At 49.8% G+C, this 23881-nt stretch overlaps 1 protein-coding gene across 1 annotated transcript in view; it reads left to right on the top strand.

Annotated features, from left to right (window-relative positions):
- The window catches only part of LOC140430373 (synaptic vesicle membrane protein VAT-1 homolog-like), a 196671-nt gene that overhangs the window by 20114 nt on the left and 152676 nt on the right, over positions 1-23881 (top strand). Inside the window, exon 3 of the mRNA XM_072517832.1 lies at positions 6372-6587. Within this exon, the coding sequence (XP_072373933.1) occupies positions 6372-6587 (216 nt within the window). The remainder of the gene's footprint in view (positions 1-6371; positions 6588-23881) is intronic.

Here is a 23881-nt window from a genome sequence, read left to right on the forward strand (position 1 = left end):
GAAGGATGTGGTTACACTGGAAAGGGTTCTGGCGAGATTCACCAGGATGTTGCCTGGGCTGGGCCGTTTCTCTATACAGAGAGACTGGATAGGCTGGGATTGTTTTCCCTCGAGCAGAGAAGGCTGAGGGGAGAACCTGATTATCATAGAATTCACAGTGCAGAAGGAGGCCATTCGGCCCATCGAGTCTGCACCGGCTCTTGGAAAGAGCAGCCTACTCAAGGTCAACACCTCCACCCTATCCCCATAACCCAGTAACCCCACCCAACACTAAGGGCAATTTTGGACACTAAGGGCAATTTAGCATGGCCAATCCACCTAACCTGCACATCTTTGGACTGTGGGAGGAAACCGGAGCACCCGGAGGAAACCCACGCAGACACGGGGAGAACGTGCAGACTCCGCACAGACAGTGACCCAGCGGGGAATCGAACCTGGGACCCTGGAGCTCCGAAGCAATTGTGCTATCCACAATGCTACCGTGATTGAGGTGTATAAAGTTAGGAAAGATATAGCTGGGGTAGGTAGGAAAGAACTTTCCCCCTTAGTAGAGAGGTCAATAACCAGGGGGCATAGATTTATGGTAAGGGGCAGGAAATTTGCAGGCAATTTGAGGAAATACCTTTTCACCCAGAGGGTGATGGGAATCTGGAACTCGCTGCCTGAACAGGTGGTAGAGGCAGGAACCCTGGCAGCATTTAAGAAACATTAAGATGATCACTTGAAACACCATAGCAAAGAAGATCAATTGCTAGAAAATGTGATCAGACTAGAAAGGTGCTTGGTGGCCAGTGCAGACACGATGGGCCGAATAACTTCTTTTCAATGCTGTGAATCTCGAAGGCTCTTAAGTGGCCAATTCATGATACAATTAAGGCCTCAACCCACCTTGCACTGGAATGGTCCACAGTAAACATCTAGCCCTGAAACTTTCACTGGGCCACTGAGCCACAAAGTATCCCACCCCACCCCCCACTCCACCCCCTCCACTCCACCCCCCACACCCCCCACTGCACCACACCAACGTCAGATGGCTGTTCAATGGCTCTGGATCAACCCGCCGGAGTGAGGATGGGTTAACCTCCAGTGGTTTGGCGGGGGCGGCAGGAACCCCAGCGCCGCATTCAATCCGACCCATTAAAACAGCTGAGTAAAGGTTTATAGAACATAGAACATTACAGCGCAGTACAGGCCTTTCGGCCCTTGATGTTGCGCCGACCTGTGAAACCACTCGAAAGCCCATCTACACTATTCCCTTATCATCCATATGTCTATCCAATGACCATTTGAATGTCCTTAGTGTTGGCAAGTCCACTACTGTTGCAGGCAGGGCATTCCATGCGCTTACTACTCTCTGAGTAAAGAACCCACCTCTGACATCTGTCCTATATCTATCTCCCCTCAATTTAAAGCTATGTCCCTTCGTGGTAGACATCACCATCCGAGGAAAAAGGCTCTCACTGTCCACCCTATCCAATTCTCAGATCATCTTGTATGCCTCAATTAAGTCACCTCTTCACCTTCTTCTCTCTAACGAAAACAGCCTCAAGTCCCTCAGCCTTTCCTCAAAAGATCTTCCCTCCATACCAGGCAACATTCTTGTAAATCTCCTCTGCACCCTTTCCAATGCTTCCACATCCTTCCTATAATGCGGTGACCAGAATTACACGCAAAACTCCAAATGCGGCCGCACCAGAGTTTTGTACAGCTGCAACATGACCTCATGGCTCCGAAACTCAATCCCTCTACCAATAAAAGCTAAAACACCGTACTCCTTCTTAACAACCCTCTCAACCTAGGTGGCAACATTCAGGGATCTATGTACGTGGACACCGAGATCTCTCTGCTCATCCACACTGCCAAGAATCTTGCCATTAGCCCAGTACTCTGTCTTCCTGTTATTCCTTCCAAAATGAATCATCTCACACTTTTCTGCATTAAACTCCATTTGCCACCTCTCAGCCCAGCGCTGCAGCTGCAGCATATCTATGTCCCTCTGTAACTTGTAACATCCTTCCGCACTGTCCACAACTCCACTGACTTTAGTGTCATCTGCAAATTTACTCACCCATCCTTCTACGCCCTCCTCCAGGTCATTTATAAAAATGACAAACAGCAGTGGCCCCAAAACAGATCCTTGTGGTACACCACTAGTAACTGGACTCCAGTCTAAACATTTCCCATCAACCACCACCCTTTGTCTTCTTCCAGCTAGCCAATGTCTGATCCAAACTGCTAAATTACCCTGAATCCCATGCCTCCGTATTTTCTGCAGTAGCCTACCGTGGGGAACCTTATCAAATGCTTTACTGAAATCCATATACACCACATCAACTGCTTTACCCTCATCCACCTGTTTGGTCACCTTCTCAAAGAACTCAATAAGGTTTGTGAGGCATGACCTACACCTCTTAAAACCGTGTTGACTATCTCTAATCAAATTATTCCTTTCCAGATGATTATACATCCTATCTCCTATAAACCTTTCCAAGACTTTGCCCACAACAGAAGTAAGGCTCACTGGTCTATAGTTACCGGGGTTGTCTCTACTCTCCTTGAACAAGGGGACAACATTTGCTATCCTCCAGTCTTCTGGCACTATTCCTGTAGACAAAGATGATTTAAAGATCAAAGCCAAAGGCTCAGCAATCTCCTCCCTAGCTTCCCAGAGAATCCTAGGATAAGTCCCATCTGGCCCAGGGGACTTATCTATTTTCACACTTTCCAGAATTGTTAACACCTCCTCCTTATGAACCTCAAGCCCTTCTAGTCTAGTAGCCTGAATCTCAGTATTCTCCTCAATAACATAGTCTTTTTCCTGTGTGAATACTGACAAAAAATATTCATTTAGCACCTCTCCTGTCTCCTCGGACTCCAAGTACAACTTCCCACCACTGTTCTTGACTGGCCCTACTCTTACCCTAGTCATTCTTTTATTCCAGACATATCTATAGAAAGCTTTTGGGTTATCCTTGATCCTGCCTGCCAAAGACTTCTCATGTCCCCTCCTGGCTCTTCTTAGCTCTCTTTTTAAGTCCTTCCTAGCTAACTTGTAACTCTCGAACGCCCTAACTGAACCTTCATGTCTCATCTTTACATAAGCCTCCTTCTTCCTCTTGACAAGTGTTTTGACTGCTTTAGCAAACCACGGTTCCCTCGCTCGACCACTTCCTCCCTGCCTGACAGGTACATACTTATCAAGGACATGCAGTAGCTGTTCCTTGAACAAGCTCCAAATTTCCATTGTGCCCATCCCCTGCACAGGTTTGGTAGGTTTTATGAAACATCTGAGAGAAAGAGAGAGAGGTGGAGGGTTTTAGGGCGGGCCTTCCAGAGCCCGGGGCTCCAGGCAGCTAAAGATACACTCACCTCCCAACCCCCAACCGAGAATCAAATTAGTAATGAGCATTAAAACAGGAATCATGAGCTCTTCTTAGAATCCAATAATAATAATCTTTATTGTCACAAGTAGGCTTACATTAACACTGCAATGAAGTTACTGTGAAAAGTCCATAGTCACCACATTCTGGCGTCTGTTCGGGTACACAGAGGGAGAATTCAGAATGTCCAAATTACTTAACAGCACGTCTTTCGGAACTTGTGGGAGGAAACCGGAGCACCCGGAGGAAACCCACGCAGACACGGGGAGAACGTGGCAGACTCCACACAGACAGTGATCCAAGCCGGGAATCGAACCTGGGACCCTGGAGCTGTGAAACAACAGTGCTAACCACTGTGCTACCGTGCTGCGAAATGATTTGTAACAGAGAAACAGACCAGCCCAATACTGCTGATTATGCTCCATGTGAGCCTTGTCTCATTCCTCTTCGAATAACCCTATCAGTATATTCTTCTCTGCCTTTGCCTCACATGTGCTTGTATAGTTTCCTCTTAAATGCATCAGCTACTCAGCTCGATTGCTCCATGTAGTAGTGTGTCCCATTCTAACTATTCCGTGGATAGCTGTTTTTTCCTGGATTTCCTGTTGAGTTTATTCTTTATGGCCCCTAGTTCTGATATAATCTCCAAGCAAACGTCTTCTCTACATTCACCCCACCGAACTATTTTATTGTCTTAAATTCTTCTGAGTTCAAACCCCAGCTACTCTTTTCCTTTGTCTCCATGTTCTCTGTTCGATAGAAACCACGATTGAGCCACAACATTTGAGTGAGCAGTGCGGATAGTGTAGAATTTAAATTCAATTCATAAATATGGGATGGTAAGCCCGTCTCCGTAACTGTGACCATGATAGCTATCGTTGTGAAAGCCCAGCTGGTTCCCTAATGTGCCTTCGGGTTGGAAATCTGCCATCCTTACTCTGGTTAACTACCATTGTGCCCCCCGCCACTCAGTTCAAGGGCAATTAGGGATGGGCAACAAATGCTGGCCTTGCCAGTGATGCCCACATGCCATGAAAGAATATAAATAAAAAGTGAGGCATTTTCAAGCTCAGTGTAATCTCTCTGCTTTACTGAGTGGTTCCAAGTGCTTGCTTTACTTGTTGCCTTATCAACATTAATTATTGATTCGAGCAGTTTGTCTATTTAGGGCATAGGGCAGCACGGTAGCATGGTGGTTAGCACAATTGCTTCACAGCTCCAGGGTCCCAGGATCGATTCCCAGCTTGGGTCACTGTCTGTGCGGAGTCTGCACGTTCTCCCCGTGTGTGCGTGGGTTTCCTCCGGGTGCTCCATCCGGTTTCCTCCCACAGTCCAAAGATGTGCAGGTTAGGTGGATTGGCCATGCTAAATTGCCCTTAGTGTCCAAAATTGCCCCTAGTGTTGGGTGGTGTTACTGGGTTATGGGGATAGGGTGGAGGTGTGGGCTTGGGTAGGGTGCTCTTTCCAAGGGCCGGTGCAGCCGAATGGCCTCCTTCTGCACTGTAAATTCTATGATTATACCCATCAGATTGCTCTATTCCTGTAGCCGTCAGAACACTTATTGTCCAAGTAGATTTTCTTCCGACCAAAGTGTATCTCATTCTTGTCTGTATGGAAGTTCCAATTACAAACCCGCTCTGATAGTTTATTAACATTCTCTTGTATTTTCCCCATTCCTCCTGACTTTAGCAATTCCCTGACAACAGATCTTAGGCTGATTAGTCTACAATTTTCTGGTTTCCCTCTGATAAATTGCACATGTCACGCTGTTATTGAAGAAAGGTGACAATCTCAAAGAATAATTTCCAAATTGTGAATAATTTGGCAGATTATCTACAATATTCTCACCTACTTCTTTTAACACTGGGGCATGAGTGTCATCTGGCGCAGGGGAATGTCACTGGTGTCATTATTTTATCCCAGGGTGTGATGGAATACTCACCACTTGCCTGGATGAGTGCTGCTCCAACAACACACAAGAAGCTCAACACTATTCAGGCCAAGGCACTTTCTCCCCGTGTCTGCGTGGGTTTCCTCCGGGTGCTCCGGTTTCCCCCCACTGTCCAAAGATGGGCAGGTTAGGTGGATTGGTCATGATAAGTTGCCCCTTAGGATAGGATTGCAGGAATAGGGTGGGGGTTTGGTGCTCTTTCAAAGGGTCAGTGCAAACTCGATGAGCCGAATGGCCTCCTTCTGCAATGTACGGTTCTATGAACAAGATGCACTGCAGATACTCACCAAGACTTCTTAGACAGTACCTTTCAAACCCATGACCAATACTATCTAGACAGGGGCAGCAGGTACATGGAGAACACCACCACCTGGAAATTCGCCTCCAACTTACCTTCCTGACTTGGAAATATATTGCTGTTCCTTCACTGTCACCGGGGCAACATCCTGGAACTCCCTCTCTGATAGCACAGTGGATGTACCTACCCGAAATGGACTGCAGCAGTTCAAGAAAGCAGCTCACCACCACCTTCTCAAAAGCAATTAGGGATGGGCATTAAATGCTGTTCAACCCAGCGGAGTCCACATCCCCCGAATGAAGAAAATAAATTGTTATTTTACTCATGTGAATTGGGGTCAGCCCCTTTCACGGATTCAATATCAATTTCTCCCAAATTTAATACTTGTTTCACATTAATCTAACATGAGAGGTGTCACAGTGGTTAGCACTGCTGCCTCACAGCACCAGAGACCTGGGTTTAATTCCGGCCTTGGGTAACTGCGTGGAGCTTGTACTTTCTCCCCGTGTCGGCGTGGGTTTCCTCCAGTTCCTCCGGTTTCCTCCCACAGTCCAAAGATGCGCAGATTTGGCGGGGTTACGGGGATAGGGCAGGGGAGCGGGCTTAGGTAGAATGCTGTTTTGGAGGGTCACTGTGGACCCAATGGGCCGAATGGTCTCCTTCTGCACTGTAGGGATTCTATGGATTCATTGCTGTCAGGCGAGTCCTGCTGGTTGTTTTATCATTTTTCGTCTGTTCGCAGATTGGAGACAGAGTCATGGCGTTTGTCAACTACAGTGCTTGGGGCGAAGTGGTGTGCACACCGATGGAGTTTGTGTACAAGATCCCAGATGACATGGGATTTGCGGAGGCTGCAGCTTTTCCCATGAACTTTGTGACTGCCTACATGATGCTGTTTGAGGTGGCAAACCTTCGAGAAGGAATGTCGGTGCTGCTGCATTCAGCTGGCGGAGGAGTGGTAATTATATTCCAGAATCATTACCGTGGTTCTGCATCCACATTATGGCTATTGTGTTGTTTTTGGTGCAAGTGTAAAAGAGACAATAATCCCCCGTCGGTCACAATCAGCCAATGATAAAATTATCCACTCCGAGTCTCATGGGTTTGGGGGATACTTCAGTGCGATCGAGAATAATCCTACCCCTGGACTGCAGAATCTTGAAATCAGTGTATCCAGAATAACAAATTTACTTCTTTAGTGCCTCCAGGTAGAGACTTGCAAAGTGAGAGTATGCCTTGGAATTCTAATCCTTATGTGCTGGAATTATAATCCTTAGTTTTACCTGTGCTACCTTTAATGGATGGAAATTTGTGTACATTATACATTACTTAAAGGGCCTGATTTCCTGACCAGCATTTTTTACTGGGAGAGCAATCGACTGAAGATTTACCCTGCTGTATCATTCACGGATGACTCCGGGGAGCTGGGGGCGGGATGCTCCGTTTCGCCGGCTGGTCAATGGGCTTTCCCATTTTGGGGCAGCCCCACGCTGTCGGGAAACCCCCGGGCGGCCGGCACAGCGGAGAATCCCGATGGCGGAGAATTTTGTGTAGGGAAGGTGAACGGGAGATGTGCTCAAACTTTTGACTTTTCAAATAAATAAGGGGAAACAGTTTCCGTGGACAGGTGAATCTGTTAAACAGAGGACGCAGATTTCAAATAATTGACAATAAAAAAAGGTGAGATTCAACTTATTTCAGGGCGGAGGGCGATTTTCAGCCCACATTAACCGTCAGAACGGCGTAGTTGGCGCAAAATACGTCGAGAATCGGGAAACGTCATTCTTGATGGCGGGATCGCATTTCTCGATTTCCCGGGCCCCTTGCTGGTGACATAACAAAAGTCCCGCCGTGTAAAGTCGGGAACCTCATTTAAATGCATCAGCATATCATTTGCTAGCGTCATCCCACTTTCTCCCTCACTGAATATTCATCAGGGTTTACAACAGCTCTACAAAAACAACAGCCCGGCAACGTCACGTCCCAAAGGGGATATCAGAGTGAGCGCTCAGGTTGCCATCACCCTCCAGGGTCAGAACACAGGTGTATTGAATACATTCAACTATCCTCACTCCTCACCCTTGGGGGTGTCACACGGCCCGCTGGTGGAATTCAGGTGGAATTGAGAGGCGCAACTGTGGGGAAATGGCTATTGTGTGATGGGGCGGGAGGGAGGTTCATTGGGAAGGTGCTCACATAGGAGGATGTGCATGGGTGGATGTTCCAGATTCTGAGAGGGCTGCGGGTCAGGGCATTGTCAGGTCTCCTCATCGCTCAAATTGATGTTCTCTTCCTTTCAATGTGTGATTCAGGAGAATCATGGAGCCAGTCGAGCTGGCAATGTGAGAAAAGATAGACAAACCAGGGAGGAACAGTACAGTCATTTTGTGATCAATTAATAGAGAATATTTATTAACTTACAAGGAAACATGCGAAAAGGACTATAATACACACTTAACTACACTGATGTCTATAACACGCATGGCATCTTATGAATTTACCCCTTTGTTCCCAACTACCTACATTTCTGAACCCTTTTCCTCAAAGAACACCCAATATTATATACCTCTATGAGCTAAATTGGATTGGATTGGATTTGTTTATTGTCACGTGTACCGAGCTACAGTGAAAAGTATTTTTCTGCGAGTAGCTCAAACAGATCATTTAGTACATGAAAATAAAAGAAAAAGAAAATACATAATAGGGCAACACAAGGTACACAATGTAAATACATAGACACCACCGGCATCGCCTGAAGCATACAGGATTGTAATATTAATCAGGTCAGTCTATAAGGAAGTCGTTTAGGAGTCTGGTAACAGTGGGAAAGAAGCTGTTTTTGAATCTGTTTGTGCGCGTTCTCAGACTTTTGTATCTCCTGCCCGATGAAGAAGTCGGAAGAGTGAGTAAGCCGGGTGGGAGGGGTCTTTGATTGTGTTGCCCACTTTCCCAAGGCAGCGGGAGATGTAGATAGAATTCAGCAGATAGTTGTCACGCACAGGTTATTTGTCCACATTTGGGAAAACCATGTTCCGTTTCAGCGAAGACCTAATCTTCCCTGTTCGAGTTTGGAATTTTAACCAGTCACCTTTTAGCAACAATTTGTTTTCAGGGGAGACTGTTCTCTGCAGCTGGGTGTGGCTGTGATGGTAGCTGTTGCTACGGTGTCCCTTTTTCCAGTTATCATGCTATGGATATATCATCTTTTCCCTTTGATGTTACCCACACTGTGGATCTGGCATTTATCATATAACTGCCAATTCCCTTATCTCTCTGCTTTGAAGTCACCTCTTCTACACCCTATTGTTTCCCCTAGTCACAGCGGTAAACCCTTGCATTTCTCACTGGTAGGATCATTCACGTATTAAAACACCTCTTCAGACAGCTGCTCTTATCACTCCTCCTTTCCACCTTTCTTTATTTTATCCCAATTTAATTTTTTAATCTTCATTTTCCACAATTCATAACATGAGCCGAAGGTTCAAATTAGGCCATATTAATAGGACGTCATTTACTGTTTTCTCTTGATTGGTTATGAAGGTTTCATGTACATTGAACCATGACCAAGATTATATTAGCTCCGAGCAGACGGCCATCCACAGCGCCATTCATAATTTGGGAGTAAATTGGCCGTCTGACTCAGAGAGAATGACTGATAATGCAACGGGAAACATCACACAGAACCACTGAAGTCTCCGGCTGTTGTGGATACTGCATGTTAATGGGAGTTTTATTCTGCAGTGTGCTGCATATGAGTTGGGAGTCCATCATGTTGACACTCGGTGACTGGGGTGCGTGGGGATTTTACTTCCCTGCACCAATAGTTCTTGATGAGCAGAAAAGGGCGTTGGTTAATAAATATGCAAAAAATAAATTTCTGTACTTGAATCAAAGATATGTAAATTCATGGGTTTTACAGGGGAGGGGTTGGGATCCCTGGGCCCCAGCATAAAGGTCAGAGAAGGGGAAATGGCGCGACTGCCTCCGTTCTGTCAGCCCGACTTGCAGCGATTTAACAGCTTTTGGTGTTAAGTGAATCTTCCACTTCTTTCTGGGGTGGAGGTCTTATTGGGTCCAGGCTGGAAGACATTCCTAGACATAGACATAGAATATACATTGCAGAAGGAGGTCATTCGGCCCATCGAGTCTGCACCGACCCTTGGAAAGAACCCCCCGCACCTCCACCCTATCCCCGTAACCCAGTAACGCCGCCTAATCTTTTTGGTCACTGAGGGGTAATTTAGCATGGCCAATCCACCTAACCTGCACATCTTTGGACTGTGGGAGGAAACCGGAGCACCCGGAGGAAACCCACGCAGACACGGGGAGAAGGTGCAAACTCCGCACAGACAGTGACCCAAGCCGGGAATCGAACATGGGACCCTGGAGCTGTGAAGCCACAGTGCTACCCACTGTTCTACCGTGCCGCCCCAGACCTCCAGTTGTTCTTGCCACGTTTGCTTGGCTCCCATCATGATGATCAGATTTGCACTTTTGTAATCCATGAGTTGGAATGGGACTTTCACACAGTCATAAGAACTAGGAGCAAGAGTGGGCAATTCAGCCCCTCACGTCCACTCCGTCATTCAATATGATCATGGCTGATCTCCTCTCGGCCTCAACTCCAATTTCCTGCCCGTTCTCCTTGACCTTTCAACCCATTACTCATTAAAAACCTGTCTGCCTCCTCCTTAAATTTACTGGATGTCCCGGCATGCACCGCACTCTGGGAGAGTGAATTCCACCGATTCAAGATTCTTTGAGAGAAGTAATTTCTCCTCATCTCTGTTTTAACTCTGCTACCCCTCATTCTAAAACAATGACCTCTCGTTCTAGACTGTCCCACAAGAGGAAGCATCCACTCGACGTCTACTTTGTCACTACTTATTAAATCACTTTATATACCTCAATTAGATCTCCTCTCATTCTTCTAAACTTGAGAGTGTCGACCAAAACTGCTCAATATCTCTTCATAAGAAAAACCCCTCGGGTTTCCGCGATTTAACGGAAAAATCATTTTGGGCACAATTAGCAGATGTGTCTCTTGACGGCCGCATTAGCGAGATTGCGGCCCGTATTTAATGGCACTTAGCGCTGAAAATCAGCCCCCACCAGCTTCTCACCATCTAATTCACCAGACCCGGCCGCAGCTTCTCGCCGCTAACGAGAAGGGGCTGCTTTTTTAAAATAAATATTTTTATTGAATTTTACATTTGTACACTATACAGGAGATGATTGAAACGATTATTACTTACAATTTAGATGCTTTTGCCTTTCTTGGCACTCCCAACCCCCATTAACCCCTCCCCTTTTCTGCTTCTCGTTTTCCATATTCTTCCCTCTGAGATGTTATTGTCTACGCTATGGCTTGTCGGGGGGGGTGGGGGGCTCTGGCCCTCTTGTTGATCCTCCCCAGGGTACCTTCCTGGTGTCTCCTTGGGTTCCTCACCTGCTGCCTCCCCCCCTTATTCCTGTCTGCTTTGTGTGTCCCTGGTGGTTCCTATTGGTTCCTTCCCTTCCCCCCTCTCTTCCTAGTCGCTATTGGCTTCAAACTTGTCTTGAAACAGGCTGATGAATAGCCCCCACACTTCGTGGAAACCATCATCCGACCCTCGGATGGTGCAATTGATCTCCATTTCGAGAAAATCCGACAAGTCTGCCAGCCGGTCTGCACCTGTGGTTGGTACTGATCGCCAGCCGAGCAGGTTTCTCCGGTGGGCGATTAAGGAAGCAAATGTAAGGGCGTCACCCCTCTTCCCCATATGAAGTTCTGGCTTGTCCAATACACCGAAGACTGCCTCCCTCGGGCACGGCTCCAGCCTAACCCGGAGATCCTTGGACATCGCCTCAAAGAAGGCTGTGCAGAACCCGACAATCCTGGGGCATGCCTGGTACACGTAGGCGTGGGTGGCCGGGCCTCACTGGCATTATCATACTTGTCCTCCATTTCCGGGAAGGACCTGCTCATTTAGGTTCTGGTTATGAGTGCTTTGTGCATCACTTTAAGCTGCACGAGGCTGAGCTTTGCTCAGGAGAAGGTGAAATTGGCCCTACTTAGTGCTTTGCTCCAGAGAAGGAGCTGCTTGTAAACGCTCCCTAACCACTCATCTCTGTCAGCACACAAGCATGGCGGTGCCCAGACCTGCCCCTCGCTTTGGCGATGACAGCCTGGGCAGCTTCTTGACACCATTGTTGCGAGACTGGGCATCTTGTCCGCCCGAGGGAGTCGGGGGATCGGCAGCAGTGTCAGCAATGCCGCCTGGGATTCAGTGGCAGGGACTGGCAGTGTGGACAGCATCACAAGGAGGACCACCGTCCAATGTCGGAAGAAGACCAATGACCTCCACCGAGCTGCATCTTTCCTGGCATCAGTTCCGCCTCCCACCTCTCAAATTCCCAGACCCCGCCCCCCCACAAATCACTGGCTGCCACCTCGCACCCACCCCACATCTGATCCTCACGCTTGTTCCTCAGAACCCTCTGGCATCCATCAGCACAACCCCTTCATGTCCGGGTGCAGTGCCCACGCATACCACCTGCAGTAGACCCTCCCTGACCCATCAAGTGTGCGGCTCCCAATACCCTCTGTTTGTCCATAATAGGAGAAGATAGCCCGTAATAAGTTGGAAAGCTCCAAGACGCGGGGTAGTGGTGGTGGTGATGTGGGGGGTGGGGGTGAGTCCTAATAATCCAAGTCCTCACCCCCTATGAAGAAGGAGCCCTGGAAATCGCAGGTTTGACCGAAGAAAGAGCAGTCACTGACAGTGAGGTTGGTCAGTGCCAGAGAGGTTGGGATCCGCTGCCCCTTCACCCAGATGACCTGCCTCAAGTGATTAGTTCATGTCAAACATAATGGTCCATCTCTCTCACTGACCACATGTACATTGTCTCGCAGGATCTTCATCTGATGAGGCTGGGCCATCCGGAGTCATTCGCCCCTTTCACCCAAGAGACCGCTTCAGAGGAGATCTCCGAATGTCCACCATCGTGGCATCACAGTTGACACTCCCACCTTCCACCAGCGCAGAAACACACACCTCGGTGGGCACCATTAGTGGACAGGCTTCTGGGGCACAATCTGATGAGCAGCACACAGTTGCAGGAATATAAAAGGGAGTCAGCAATCAGAGGCCTGCTGGACCCCAGGACTCAGCTGGGCCCCAGTCAGGTGCCGAGCCACTGGACAAGGTTCTCCCAGAGCTGATGCAGATGATAGGCCACATCAGTGGCATTCAGTGGGGGGGGGGGATGTCAGCAACATACCAGCGAGTGCATAACTGATTAGAGGAGTCCCCAAGTCTACAGGTGCGAGAGATGTTGCCAATCATGCGTGGGTGGCACTGAGGCCAACACTGTTAGAGTGACGACCACAATGGAAAGCCTGGAGCACAATGTCATCACCGGATGTGCTGGTGTCCAAGGCGTTGTTCAGTCCGTGACAACCATGTCTGAGGGCCTCAACATCTTGTCCTAGTCGCTGAGGAACATGACCCATTCACAGGTGGACATTGCTGAGGCACTGCAAAGCTTGGCCCAGTCACTTGTCGGCATGGCCCCCCCCCCCTCAACCCTCCAATGGGGTCACTGAGGATGTCTGGACCTTTAAGGGCCTCTCCTTTCAGGCCCTCCACTTTCAGGTCCCCCTTCATACCCCGACACTTCATAATTTCCCCCTTTAAACCCCTCTCTTCACCACCCACCCAAACGGCAAAGAGATGGAGAAGGGGGGCAGTGGCCCCGTGGTATTGTGAGTGGCAGTGGCCCAATCCTCAAGCAGTGCCAAAGTGCTCAGATGCCTGAGCGAGTGCCATGGTACCACCTGGTCCTGTTCCCGACCCCCCCCCCCCCCCCCCCCCCCCCCCACCCTTCATACATTCCCCAGTGGTTAGCACTGCTGCCTCACAGCACCAGGGACCCGGGTTCGATTCCGACCTCAGGTGACTCTGTGGAGTCTGCATATTCCCCCCGTGTCTGTGTGGGTTTCCTCTGGGTGCTCCGGTTTCTTCCCACATTCCAAAGATGTGCAGGTTAGGTGGACAGGCCTCTCTAATTTGTCCCTTTGTGTTCAAAAAAGGTTTGGTTGGGTTACGGGGATAGGGTAGGGGTATGGGCCTGTGTGGGGTACCTGTTTGGTGGGTCAGTGCAGACCTGATGGGCCGAATGGCCTCCTGCACTGTAGGGATTCTATGATTATTCTCCCGTGGCATGGGTACGCCCGCCCCCCCCCCTCAGGCCCCACCCCACAGCAGTGCCTCTTGACATCCTGACAGTGCCTCTTGGCACCCTGGGAGTGCCCCATTGCACCCTGTTGGGCCCCTGCCACCCTGGCAGTGCCAACCTGGTACCCCTGCAGTGTCAGATAGGCATTAGCAGCGTGCAAGGCTGGCACTGCCTTTGTGCCAGGGAGCACTTCCCTGCCACCTCCCCGACCACCAGGAGGCTCCATTGCCACGTGGCCTTCACGTCTGATTTCCATTTCTGGAGACCAGGCTAATTCGCACCGGTGCAAGGCCTCGTCGCTGGGACCGGTGAATACCGGATCCGGGACACTGAGGCCCCGAATGGGCAGCACGGTAGCATGGTGTTTAGCACAATTGCTTCACAGCTCCAGGGTCCCAGGTTCGATTCCCGGCTTGGTTCACTGTCTGTGCGGAGTTTGCACGTTCTCCCCGTGTGTGCGTGGGTTTCCTCCGGGTGCTCCGGTTTCCTCCCACAGTCCAATGATGTGCAGGTTAGGTGGATTGGCCATGACAAATTGCCCTTAGTGTTCAAAATTGCCCTTATTGTTGGGTGGGGTTACTGGTGATAGGTGGGGCGGGGTGGGGTTACGGGGATAGGGTGGAGGTGTTGACCTTCGGTAGGGTGCTCTTTCCAAGAGCCGGTGCAGACTCGGTGGGCCGAATGGCCTCCTACTGCACTGTAAATTCTATGAAATCTATGAATGGGCTGCGCATATTTAAATGAGCTTAATGATCCATTTAAATATGCTGGGCTGGATCATACCGAGCAAGAGCGTGATCCAGGTCGTGTCGGGCGCAGAAGGTCGGGTGCATCGCACACAGCTCGGCGCCTGGTGCAAATCCCGCTCATCACCCGGTGTAACAGGATCGACACTGGGAGCAAAACGGTGGGAAAATCCCGCTCTGTATCTGGAACTAAAAGGGAAACAAAAGACACAAATAACCTATTCTCTTGATCTCTCACAAAACAAGGAAAAGGTCACTTTTATCAACGTAAGTAAGTCACCATAGCCCCAGGTGACCAGAGGCTGCTTTCTCCTTTGAGGGAGGAGAGCTGACTGGTGGTGCTGTAACCTGAGGGTCACCACACCTCAGGCGAGGAGCAAGGTTGAGAGGCGGGGGAGAGGCCTTCATGAATAACCTCAGCTGGTACACTTTACAGCAGGCTATTTCTGATGCAGCTGGAACTGCAGAGAGTGACCTACTCGCCCATGCACAGTTGAATTGGTTAAATTAATAAAATAACCCCCCGACCAGAATTTATCACCTATTATAACCTATGCCTAATCTCTAATTATAGTCTTTTTCCATCCCCAGTGATGCGACCATCAATTTACTCGAGACGAGTAAAAGTAAACCGTGGCTTTAATCAACTTAGAACAGTGCCTGCCTGCGACTGACACAATACTGTGCGCCGCCTACAGGTCGACTGCTCTTTATACCCCACCCTTCAAGGGGAGGAGCCATGGGCAGAGCCCATACATGTCCCAACATGTTCCCCTATGGATGATGCCATACAATGGTCCATAGGTGGAGCCCACAAGGGCAACAACATAGCATAGATGCAAATACAAAGGCAAAGCATGGGACTGATACAATGGTGGATTATTGGTATAATACATTCACCACACCCAGTACATCTCCTATGTTTAATGATCAAATACAGCTGTTAAATTATGATTGGAACCTCAATGTAGGTAGGCTGAAAAACAGCAGCTCACATTCTAACCACAGGGAACCTGGGTTTAGGAGGCCGTTACTGGGAGTTCAGCCACCCTGGCCATGAGGTCACCCACACTGAACCCAGAGCACTGCTATCGGTCATACCGACTGAGGGAGAGCAGAGATGTTAAATTCCCCCTGGACTCCTTCATCCCAGGCCTTGGCCTCCTGGTGCCTGCATCAAGAGGGCACCTGACAATGTCCCTTCGGAACTGGCGGCCTAGCTGCAGCACTAGGAAGCGCAAATTAGAACATAGAATAATGGAATAAATTAGCACATAATTTAGTAATTCGGTAAATCATGTGAAATAAAGAGAGGGCAATAAAATGGAATTAAAAGACAGTTTGAGAAAAGAGACGGAAAGGAAATGTTAAAAAAAGTTGAAAAACTTTTCATACCATAAATAATTTTAAAAGATGGGATGTGACTCCACACTTGTAAACTTAAACTTCCAGTGCCACAGAGGTTGTATGGCTGCAATTAAAAGTTATTATGCCCATGCGCCGGCCCTAGATTTTATTCTGACAAGTGCAGTCGGTATCTACTGGGTTAAGTACTAAACGTTCATTCCTTCCATCCGCGTCACTTGGCAAGGCACCGGTGCGAATAAACTTGTGGAGGTGCACGGCAACTCAGGCAGAAATCTCCTGACATCCTTGTTTAACTCTACATCTATGGCCACCAGAAGTGCTGTCATATTTGCTCCTTAATAACGGTGAGCGCTGACACACTCACTTATTATTAAGGCTGAATCTAAGCCCTTGAGTAACCTTCGAAGGCTTTGGTCGCTCTTGTAGGCAAGCAGCATCTGCACAGCTCAGAAAGGGGAAGAGGAAAGTAGGGGGAATGTTGATAAGCCACTTGTAAGTTGAATTGTTGCATTGCATGTGAAAGGAGAGATACATGATGGAACAGATTTGAAGGCTTAATGGCCTACTCCTGTTCTTATTTTATTACATTCCTTTCAGACCAAGGAAACACAAAAAGAACAGCAAAGAGCCAAAGCAGAAATGTTCAACCTGGTTAAATGGAGTTTCCTGTAGAGAATCAATGACAAGGAGGCAGGGGCTGTGGATAGTCACTGAAAAAGACGACAATAGGAATTTTAGTTTTTTATACAGAGGGTCATTTGATCAAGGATCAGGGGAGGCGATGGCACAGTGGTATTGTCACTGGACTAGTAAACCAGAGACCCAGGGTAATACTCCGGGGACCCGGGTTCGAATCCCGCCAGTGCAGGTGGTGAAATTTGAATTTAATGACAAAAATCTGGAATGATGACCATGAAACGATTGCTGATTGTCGTAAAAACCCATCTGGTTCACTAATGTCCCTTAGCGAAGGAAATTTGCCGTCCTTACCTGGTCTGGCCTACATGTGACTCCAGACCCACAGCAATGTGGTTGACTCTTAACTGAGCCCTCAATTAGGGATGGGCAATAAATGCTGGCCCAGCCAGCGACATCCACATCCCATAAACAAATAGAATTTTTTTTACTTAATCAGATATGAGTATTGAAGTTTTATTCAGTTACGCTAAGACCATTGCACAGAAACAGGTCATTTGCCAATGGGCCATGTGTGGTAGTCTGTGTTAGGAGGATTACGGTACCTAGTAATGCCGGAATACCATTGGTGGAGAATGTACTTGTTCCATTGGATAAGCTTGCATGTTAGCTCCGCCTTGCAAGGTGGGGTATAAGAGCCAGTGCTGCCCCAGCAGCTTCCTTCTGTACCTGCGCTGCTGGGGGAAACATCTAGCGTATTAAAGCCTTCAATTGTCTCCAATCTCGCTTCTGAGGTTATTGATTGTGCATCACCGTGCCAATATGTATGTCCCCCACGAGTCTCCTCCCCTCCGCCCATTAGCTTAACTGTATATTCTTTTCCCCATCACGTGCTTATCTAGTGTCCCCTTAAGTGCACCCATGTTATTCGTGTTCTAAAAACAAAAGTGCCGAAAATACTCATCAGGTAGATCTGCACCTGTGGAGAGAAACAGAGTTAATGTTACAGTTTGATGACCTTCCATCAGAACTATCTGTATGTCGGCCATGGTTTCGGCAATAGCACTCTCACCTCTGAGCCAGGAGGTTTTCGGTTGAAGTCCCAAACACGATTTCGACACGGGGCTGCGGAAAATCCAGACCCAGGTTTGTAAGTTTGAGCACAATTACTATTTATTTGTAACAGAAATAAAGATGAAATATTCAGTAATTACAATGGATTAATGGCAAGTGTACCTACAACTCCTCCCCTTTTCCTATCCCGCCCTCTACTCACATGCACTACACAGAAAAACACAGAGAGGTGGAAAGGGGTAAAAATAATAAAGATTAAGGGAAAAAACATTAAGAGTTCTTGCTTTCGATGTTGAATTCTTTGCAGGTTTTCCTCCCAGCATGCTGGTTTGTTGAAGCCACCGGTGTACAGTCGGTGATGGTCTTCTGGCAGTATGTTCATTCGGTACTCACAGGCAGCAGGATTTCTTCTGGAGAGACACTTTAGCCTTTGTTAAACTGGGCATTCAATTCAAAGGTCCACCTTAACTCTTTGTCTCACATCAAACCCAGCTTCCAGCCTGAGTTTTAATCTCAGTCCTTTGCAGTTTCAAAAAATGACATCCAGCTTTACGGGGAGAGAGTTATTACACTGGATTTTTTAGAGAGATTTCATCATATCAGAGATGCTTCTTGCCAGCTTCTGAATCGAAAGTGAAACAAAAACAATGCAGCCTTACTGGGGAGAGAAAAACATTTCAGGGAAATCAGAGCTAATCACCACCGGCTATCGGCAAAGCACAGCATTTCAAGCCAGTTCATTCTCCGCTACCCAAGATTGTCTACAGCGCCAACAGCAAAACATCCTGGTGCGAAACACGTTTGGAAAACAGGACGTGCAGGTGGCGGGACTCACTTGAACAATGTTTGGGACTGCCTCTGGAGTTCAGGATGGAGGTTGATGGCAACCCTGGAATACAGGGCAGCACGGTAGCATTGTGGATAGCACAATTGCTTCACAGCTCCAGGGTCCCAGGTTCGAGTCCGGCTTGGGTCACTGTCTGTGCGGAGTCTGCCCATCCTCCCCGTGTGTGCGTGGGTTTCCTCCAGGTGCTCCGGTTTCCTCCCACAGTCCAAAGATGTGCAGGTTAGGTGGATTGGCCATGCTAAATTGCCCTTAGTGTCCAAAATTGCCCTTAGTGTTGGGTAGGGTTGCTGGGTTATGGGGATAGGGTGGAGGTGTGGACCTTGGGTGGGGTGCTCTTTCCAAGAGCCGGTGCAGACTTGATGGGCCGAATGGCCTCCTTCTGCACTGTAAATTCTATGACATCTATGGCCAAGCAGTGGCTGTGGGGTGCATCTGCAGGTGGACCTTCCAGCGTCAGAATGCTCCTGGAGATCCATCTTCATTTTCAGGAGGTCCACCTTCTTTCTCCAATAGTGGGCCAGTGTTGTTGGGCACCTTTTCAATATGGCACCCTTATTGGATGACAGACTATCTGCCAGGCCTGCCACGCCATGGAATACGGCACAAATCCCATGGGTGCATAATTAATGAGGCCGGGGCTGGATTACTTAGCATGTTTTCCCATCGGCCTCCATAGTGGGAAACGCTCCATTTTCCCATGCAGCCATGGCATTTAGTCCCATGGGATGGGAAAATTTGACCGAGTATGAAAGGAAACTGGCGAGGAGGCTGAAATGGAAGAAGTGTGAATGGATGGGAAGAAAGAATTGGGAAATACAATTAGAATAATTAGTTATCACCGGTATGACCTTATTCCTGTGCTGTTGCATGGTGGGCATTTTATGAATGGGATCCAGTCCAGGTTCATTAAGTGCATTAGGAGGTGATCTGTTAATTTGAATAAAATTAAGGACAATCATGAGCCACAGTGTGAATTATCTTTGCAAACTCTGTGATGCACGATCAATGACCACTAAAGCGAGCTTGTAGTCCAACTGAAGGCTTTAATAAGCTAGATGTTTCCCCCAGCAGAAAGAAGGCTGCTGGGGTGGCACGGGCTCTTATACCCCTCCTTGTAGGGCGGAGCTACCATACAGCTTGACCAATATGAAACATACAATATCGACCAATGGTGTTCCAGCATTACCAGGTACCGTAATACCTCTACACAGACTACCACATTCACCCCCTGTTAAAAAAGAGTCCGGCGGGGGTGGTGGCTTGATATTACAACATGGTAATGTGGTAGAAATTGTAGTTATGGAGGTACCGTAATACCTCCGTGCAGCGTTTTGTAACTCTTTGCAGATTCCCAATTTACTATATACACTTTAAAATGAAGCAATCAGTCGATCGGGGCCCTGGTCGTCCTCTGTGATCATCGAAGCTTTGGTGGTGACGCTGGTGGAGGCTCGGGCGTCTGTGACTCCGGGAGCGTGGCCTCGACCGCTGTGGCAGCTTCAACACCCCTAGGCGGCGCTGGTGGGGAAAACGGTTGACTTGGGAAGGGAATGTCTGCGGGGTGCATCATTGGGTGGGGGGGCCTAGACGGGGCCGGCGGAAGGCCCGATCATCCTGTAAGGTGCACCGGTGGGAGGGAGGGTGGGACTGGTGGCTGGGGTGCGTGGGGATCCGGCGGGTGCCAGGTCTCGTATCTTGTCGGACGTCGGGGTACGCCACGTAGGCGTACTGGGGGTTAGCGTAGAGAAGATGAACCCTCTCGAACAACGGGTCCGACTTGTGCGTCCGCACATGCCTTCGGAGCAGGATGGGTCCGGGAGCTGCCAGCCAGGTCGGGAGTGAGGTCCCAGAGGAGGACTTCCTGGGGAAGACAAGGAGACGTTCATGAGGTGTTTGGTTGGTCGTGGTACAAAGCAGTGACCGGATGGACTGGAGAGCATCCGGGAGGACTTCCTGCCAGCGGGAGACTGGGAGATTCCTGGACCGTAGAGCCAGTAGGACGGTCTTCCAGACCGTTCCGTTCTCCCTTTCTACCTGTCCGTTACACCGGGGGTTGTAACTGGTCGTCCTGCTCGAGGCGATGCTCTTGCTGAGCAGGAATTGACGCAGTTCATCGCTCATAAAGGAGGACCCCCTATCACTGTGTATGTAAGCGGGGAACCCGAACAGTGCAAGATGCTATGGAGGGCCTTGATGACGGTGGTTGCGGTGATGTTGGGGCAGGGGATGGCGAATGGGAACCGGGAGTACTCGTCAATCACGTTCAGGAAGTACGTGTTGTGGTCGGTGGAGGGAGTGGGGGGGGGGCCTTTGAAGTCCATGCTGAGGCGTTCAAAGGGACGGGAAGCCTTTATCAGGTGCGCTTTCTCTGGCCGGTAGAAGTGCGGTTTGCACTCCGCGCAGATTTGGCAGTCCCTGGTGACTGTCCTGACCTCCTCGATGGAGTAGGGCAGGTTGCAGGTCTTGATAAAGTGGAAAAGGCGAGTGACCCCCGGGTGGCAGAGGTCCTCGTGGAGGGCTCGGAGGCGGTCCACTTGTGCGGTGGCACATGTGCCGCGGACAGGGCAGCAGGAGACTCGTTTAGCTTCCCGGGACGACACAAGATCTCGTAGTTGTAGGTGGAGAGTTCGATCCTCCACCGCAAGGTCTTGTCGTTTTTTATCTTGTCCCACTGTGCATTATCGAACATGAAAGCAACCGACCGTTGGTCAGTGAGGAGAGTGAATCTCCTTCCGGCCAGGTAATGCCTTCAATGTCGCACAGCTCCTACTATGGCCTGAGCCTCCTTTTCCACTGAGGAGTGGTGAATTTCGGAAGCATGGAGGGTACGTGAAAAGAAGGCCACGGGTCTGCCCGCTTGGTTGAGGGTGGCTGCCAGAGCTACGTCGAACGCGTCGCTCTTGACCTGGAAGGGGAGGGACTCGTCGATGGCGTGCATCGTGGCCTTTGCAATGTCTGCTGTGATGTGGCTGAAGGCCTGGCGGGCCTCTATCGACAGGGGAAAAGCTGTGGTTGGATCAGGGGACGGGCCTTGTCCGCATAGTTGGGGACCCACTGGGCATAGTAAGAGAAAAACCCTAGGCAGCGCTTCAGGGCCTTGGAGCAGTGAGGGTGGGGGAACTCCAAAAGGGGGTGCATGAGTTCAGGGTCGGGGCCTATGACTCCATTTTGCACTACGTAGCCGAGGATGGCTAGGCGGTCGGTGCTAAACACGCATTTATCCTTGTTATATGTAAGGTTAAGGATCTTTGCAGTCTGGAGAAATTTTCGGAGGTTGGTGTCGTGGTCCTGCTGGTCGTGGCCGCCGATGGTGACATTATCGAGATACGGGAATGTTGCCCGTAAATCGTAACGGTCAACCATTCGGTGCATCTCGCGCTGGAAGACCGAGACCCCGTTGGTGACACCGAAGGGAACCCTTCAGAAGTGATAGAGCCACCCATCTGCCTCGAAGGCAGTATATTTGTGGTCACTAGTGCGGATGGGGAGCTGGTGGTAGGCGGACTTAAGATCCACCGTGGAGAAGACCTTCTAATGCGCGATCCTGTTTACCAGGTCGGATATGCAGGGGAGAGGGTCTGCGTCCAGCTGCATAAACCTGTTGATGGTCTGACTGTAGTCGATGACCATCCTATGCTTCTCCCCGGTCTTTACCACCACTACATGAGCTCTCCAGGGACTGTTGCTAGCTTCAATGACTCCTTCCCTCCGTAGCCTTTGGACCTCTGACCTAATAAAGATCTGATCCTGGGCACTGTACCGTCTGCTCCTGGTGGCGACGGGTTTGCAATCCGGGGTGAGTTTCGCAAACAGGGAAGGCAAATCGACCTTGAGGGTCGCGTGGCCGCAGACAGTGAGGGGTTTATGGGGCCGCCGAATTTGAAAGTTAGACTTTGGAGATTACACTGGAAGTCTAAACCCAGGAGTGTAGCCGCGCAGAGGTGGGGAAGGACGTAGAGCCAGTAACTTTTAAACTCCCTTCCCTGTACCGTAAGGTTTGCTACACAGAACCCCTTTATCTCTACTGAGTGGGAACTGGAGGCCAGGGAGATTTTTGATTAACGGGGTGGACGAGGAGAGAACAGCGCATTACCGTGTCGGGGTGTATGAAGCTCCCATGCTCCCTGAGTCAATTAAGCATGACGTCTCGTGACTGTTGATTAGTACTGTTGTTGTAGCAGTTGAGAGTGTTCGAGGCCGGGACTGGTCCAGGGTCACCGAGGCTAATCTCAGCAGTTGAGTGTTCTCTTCGGGCGTTGTGCAGTCAGCCGAGCTGGGGTCCTGGGAGTCCATCCAAGATGGCGGCTCCCATTGGTCACACATGGCTGGGGGTGCACAAAATGGCGGTGCCCATCCATCGGACGTGGCGTCCGCGGGACAGGAGGCCCTGAAGGAGGAAAATGGCAGCGTCCGCTGGCCGCACGGGGACCGTGGAGAGGATTGTGGTGGCGGTCCGCATTCGCCGCCGGAGACTGCGGCGACCGCACGGGCCTGGCATACCCCCTCGAAATGGCCCTTTTTACCGCATCCCTTGCACGTGGATGCGCGGGCCAGGCAGCGCTGCCGGGGGTGCTTGGCCTGCCCGCAAAAGTAGCAGCGGGCCCCCCCGGGGTTGCCAGGTTGCCTTGCAGCACAAGCTTGTGGGGGGATGAGGGATGTCTCGGGGTCGGCTGCGGAGGGGTTCCAAGCTGCCAAGGGGGCTGCTGCGCGGTCGGGAATGTAAGTACGGGCGTTTCTGGAGGCCACATCCAGGGAGCCTGCAAGGGCCCGTGCCTCCTTGAGGCCTAAGGTGTCTTTTTCCAGCAATCGCTGGCGGATTTGTCAGGACAGCATACCTGCCACGAAAGCGTCCCGGATCAAGAGTTCTGTGTGGTCGCTCGCCGAAACTTGTGGGCACTGCAGTTTCTCCCCAACTCCAGGAGTGCACGGTAGAATTCTTCCAGCGATTCCCCAGGGATTTGTCGCCTCGTTGGTAACAGATGTCGGGCGTAGACCTGGTTTACCGGGCGAATATAATGTCCTTTTAGCAGCTTTATTGCTGCATCGAAGTCGCCTGCGTCCTCGATGAGGGTGTAGGTTTCCGGGCTCACCCTCGAGTGCAGGACTTGCAATTTCTGTTCTCCCGTGGGTGTGTTTTCGGCCGTTCCGAGATATCCTTTAAAACACGCCAGCCAGTGCTTGAATGTTGCCGCTGAGTTCGCCGCGTGGGCGCTGAGTTGCAGACACTCCGGCTTGATTCGGAGCTCCATCCTTTTGAATCGAACTTATTAAATTGATGCACGATCAATGACCACTAAAGCGAGGTTGTCGTCCAACTGAAGGCTTTAATAAGCTAGATGTTTCCCCCAGCAGCTCAGGTAC

The sequence above is a fragment of the Scyliorhinus torazame genome, chromosome 10, assembly GCF_047496885.1.
Source record: "Scyliorhinus torazame isolate Kashiwa2021f chromosome 10, sScyTor2.1, whole genome shotgun sequence".
Lineage (NCBI taxonomy): Eukaryota > Metazoa > Chordata > Chondrichthyes > Carcharhiniformes > Scyliorhinidae > Scyliorhinus > Scyliorhinus torazame.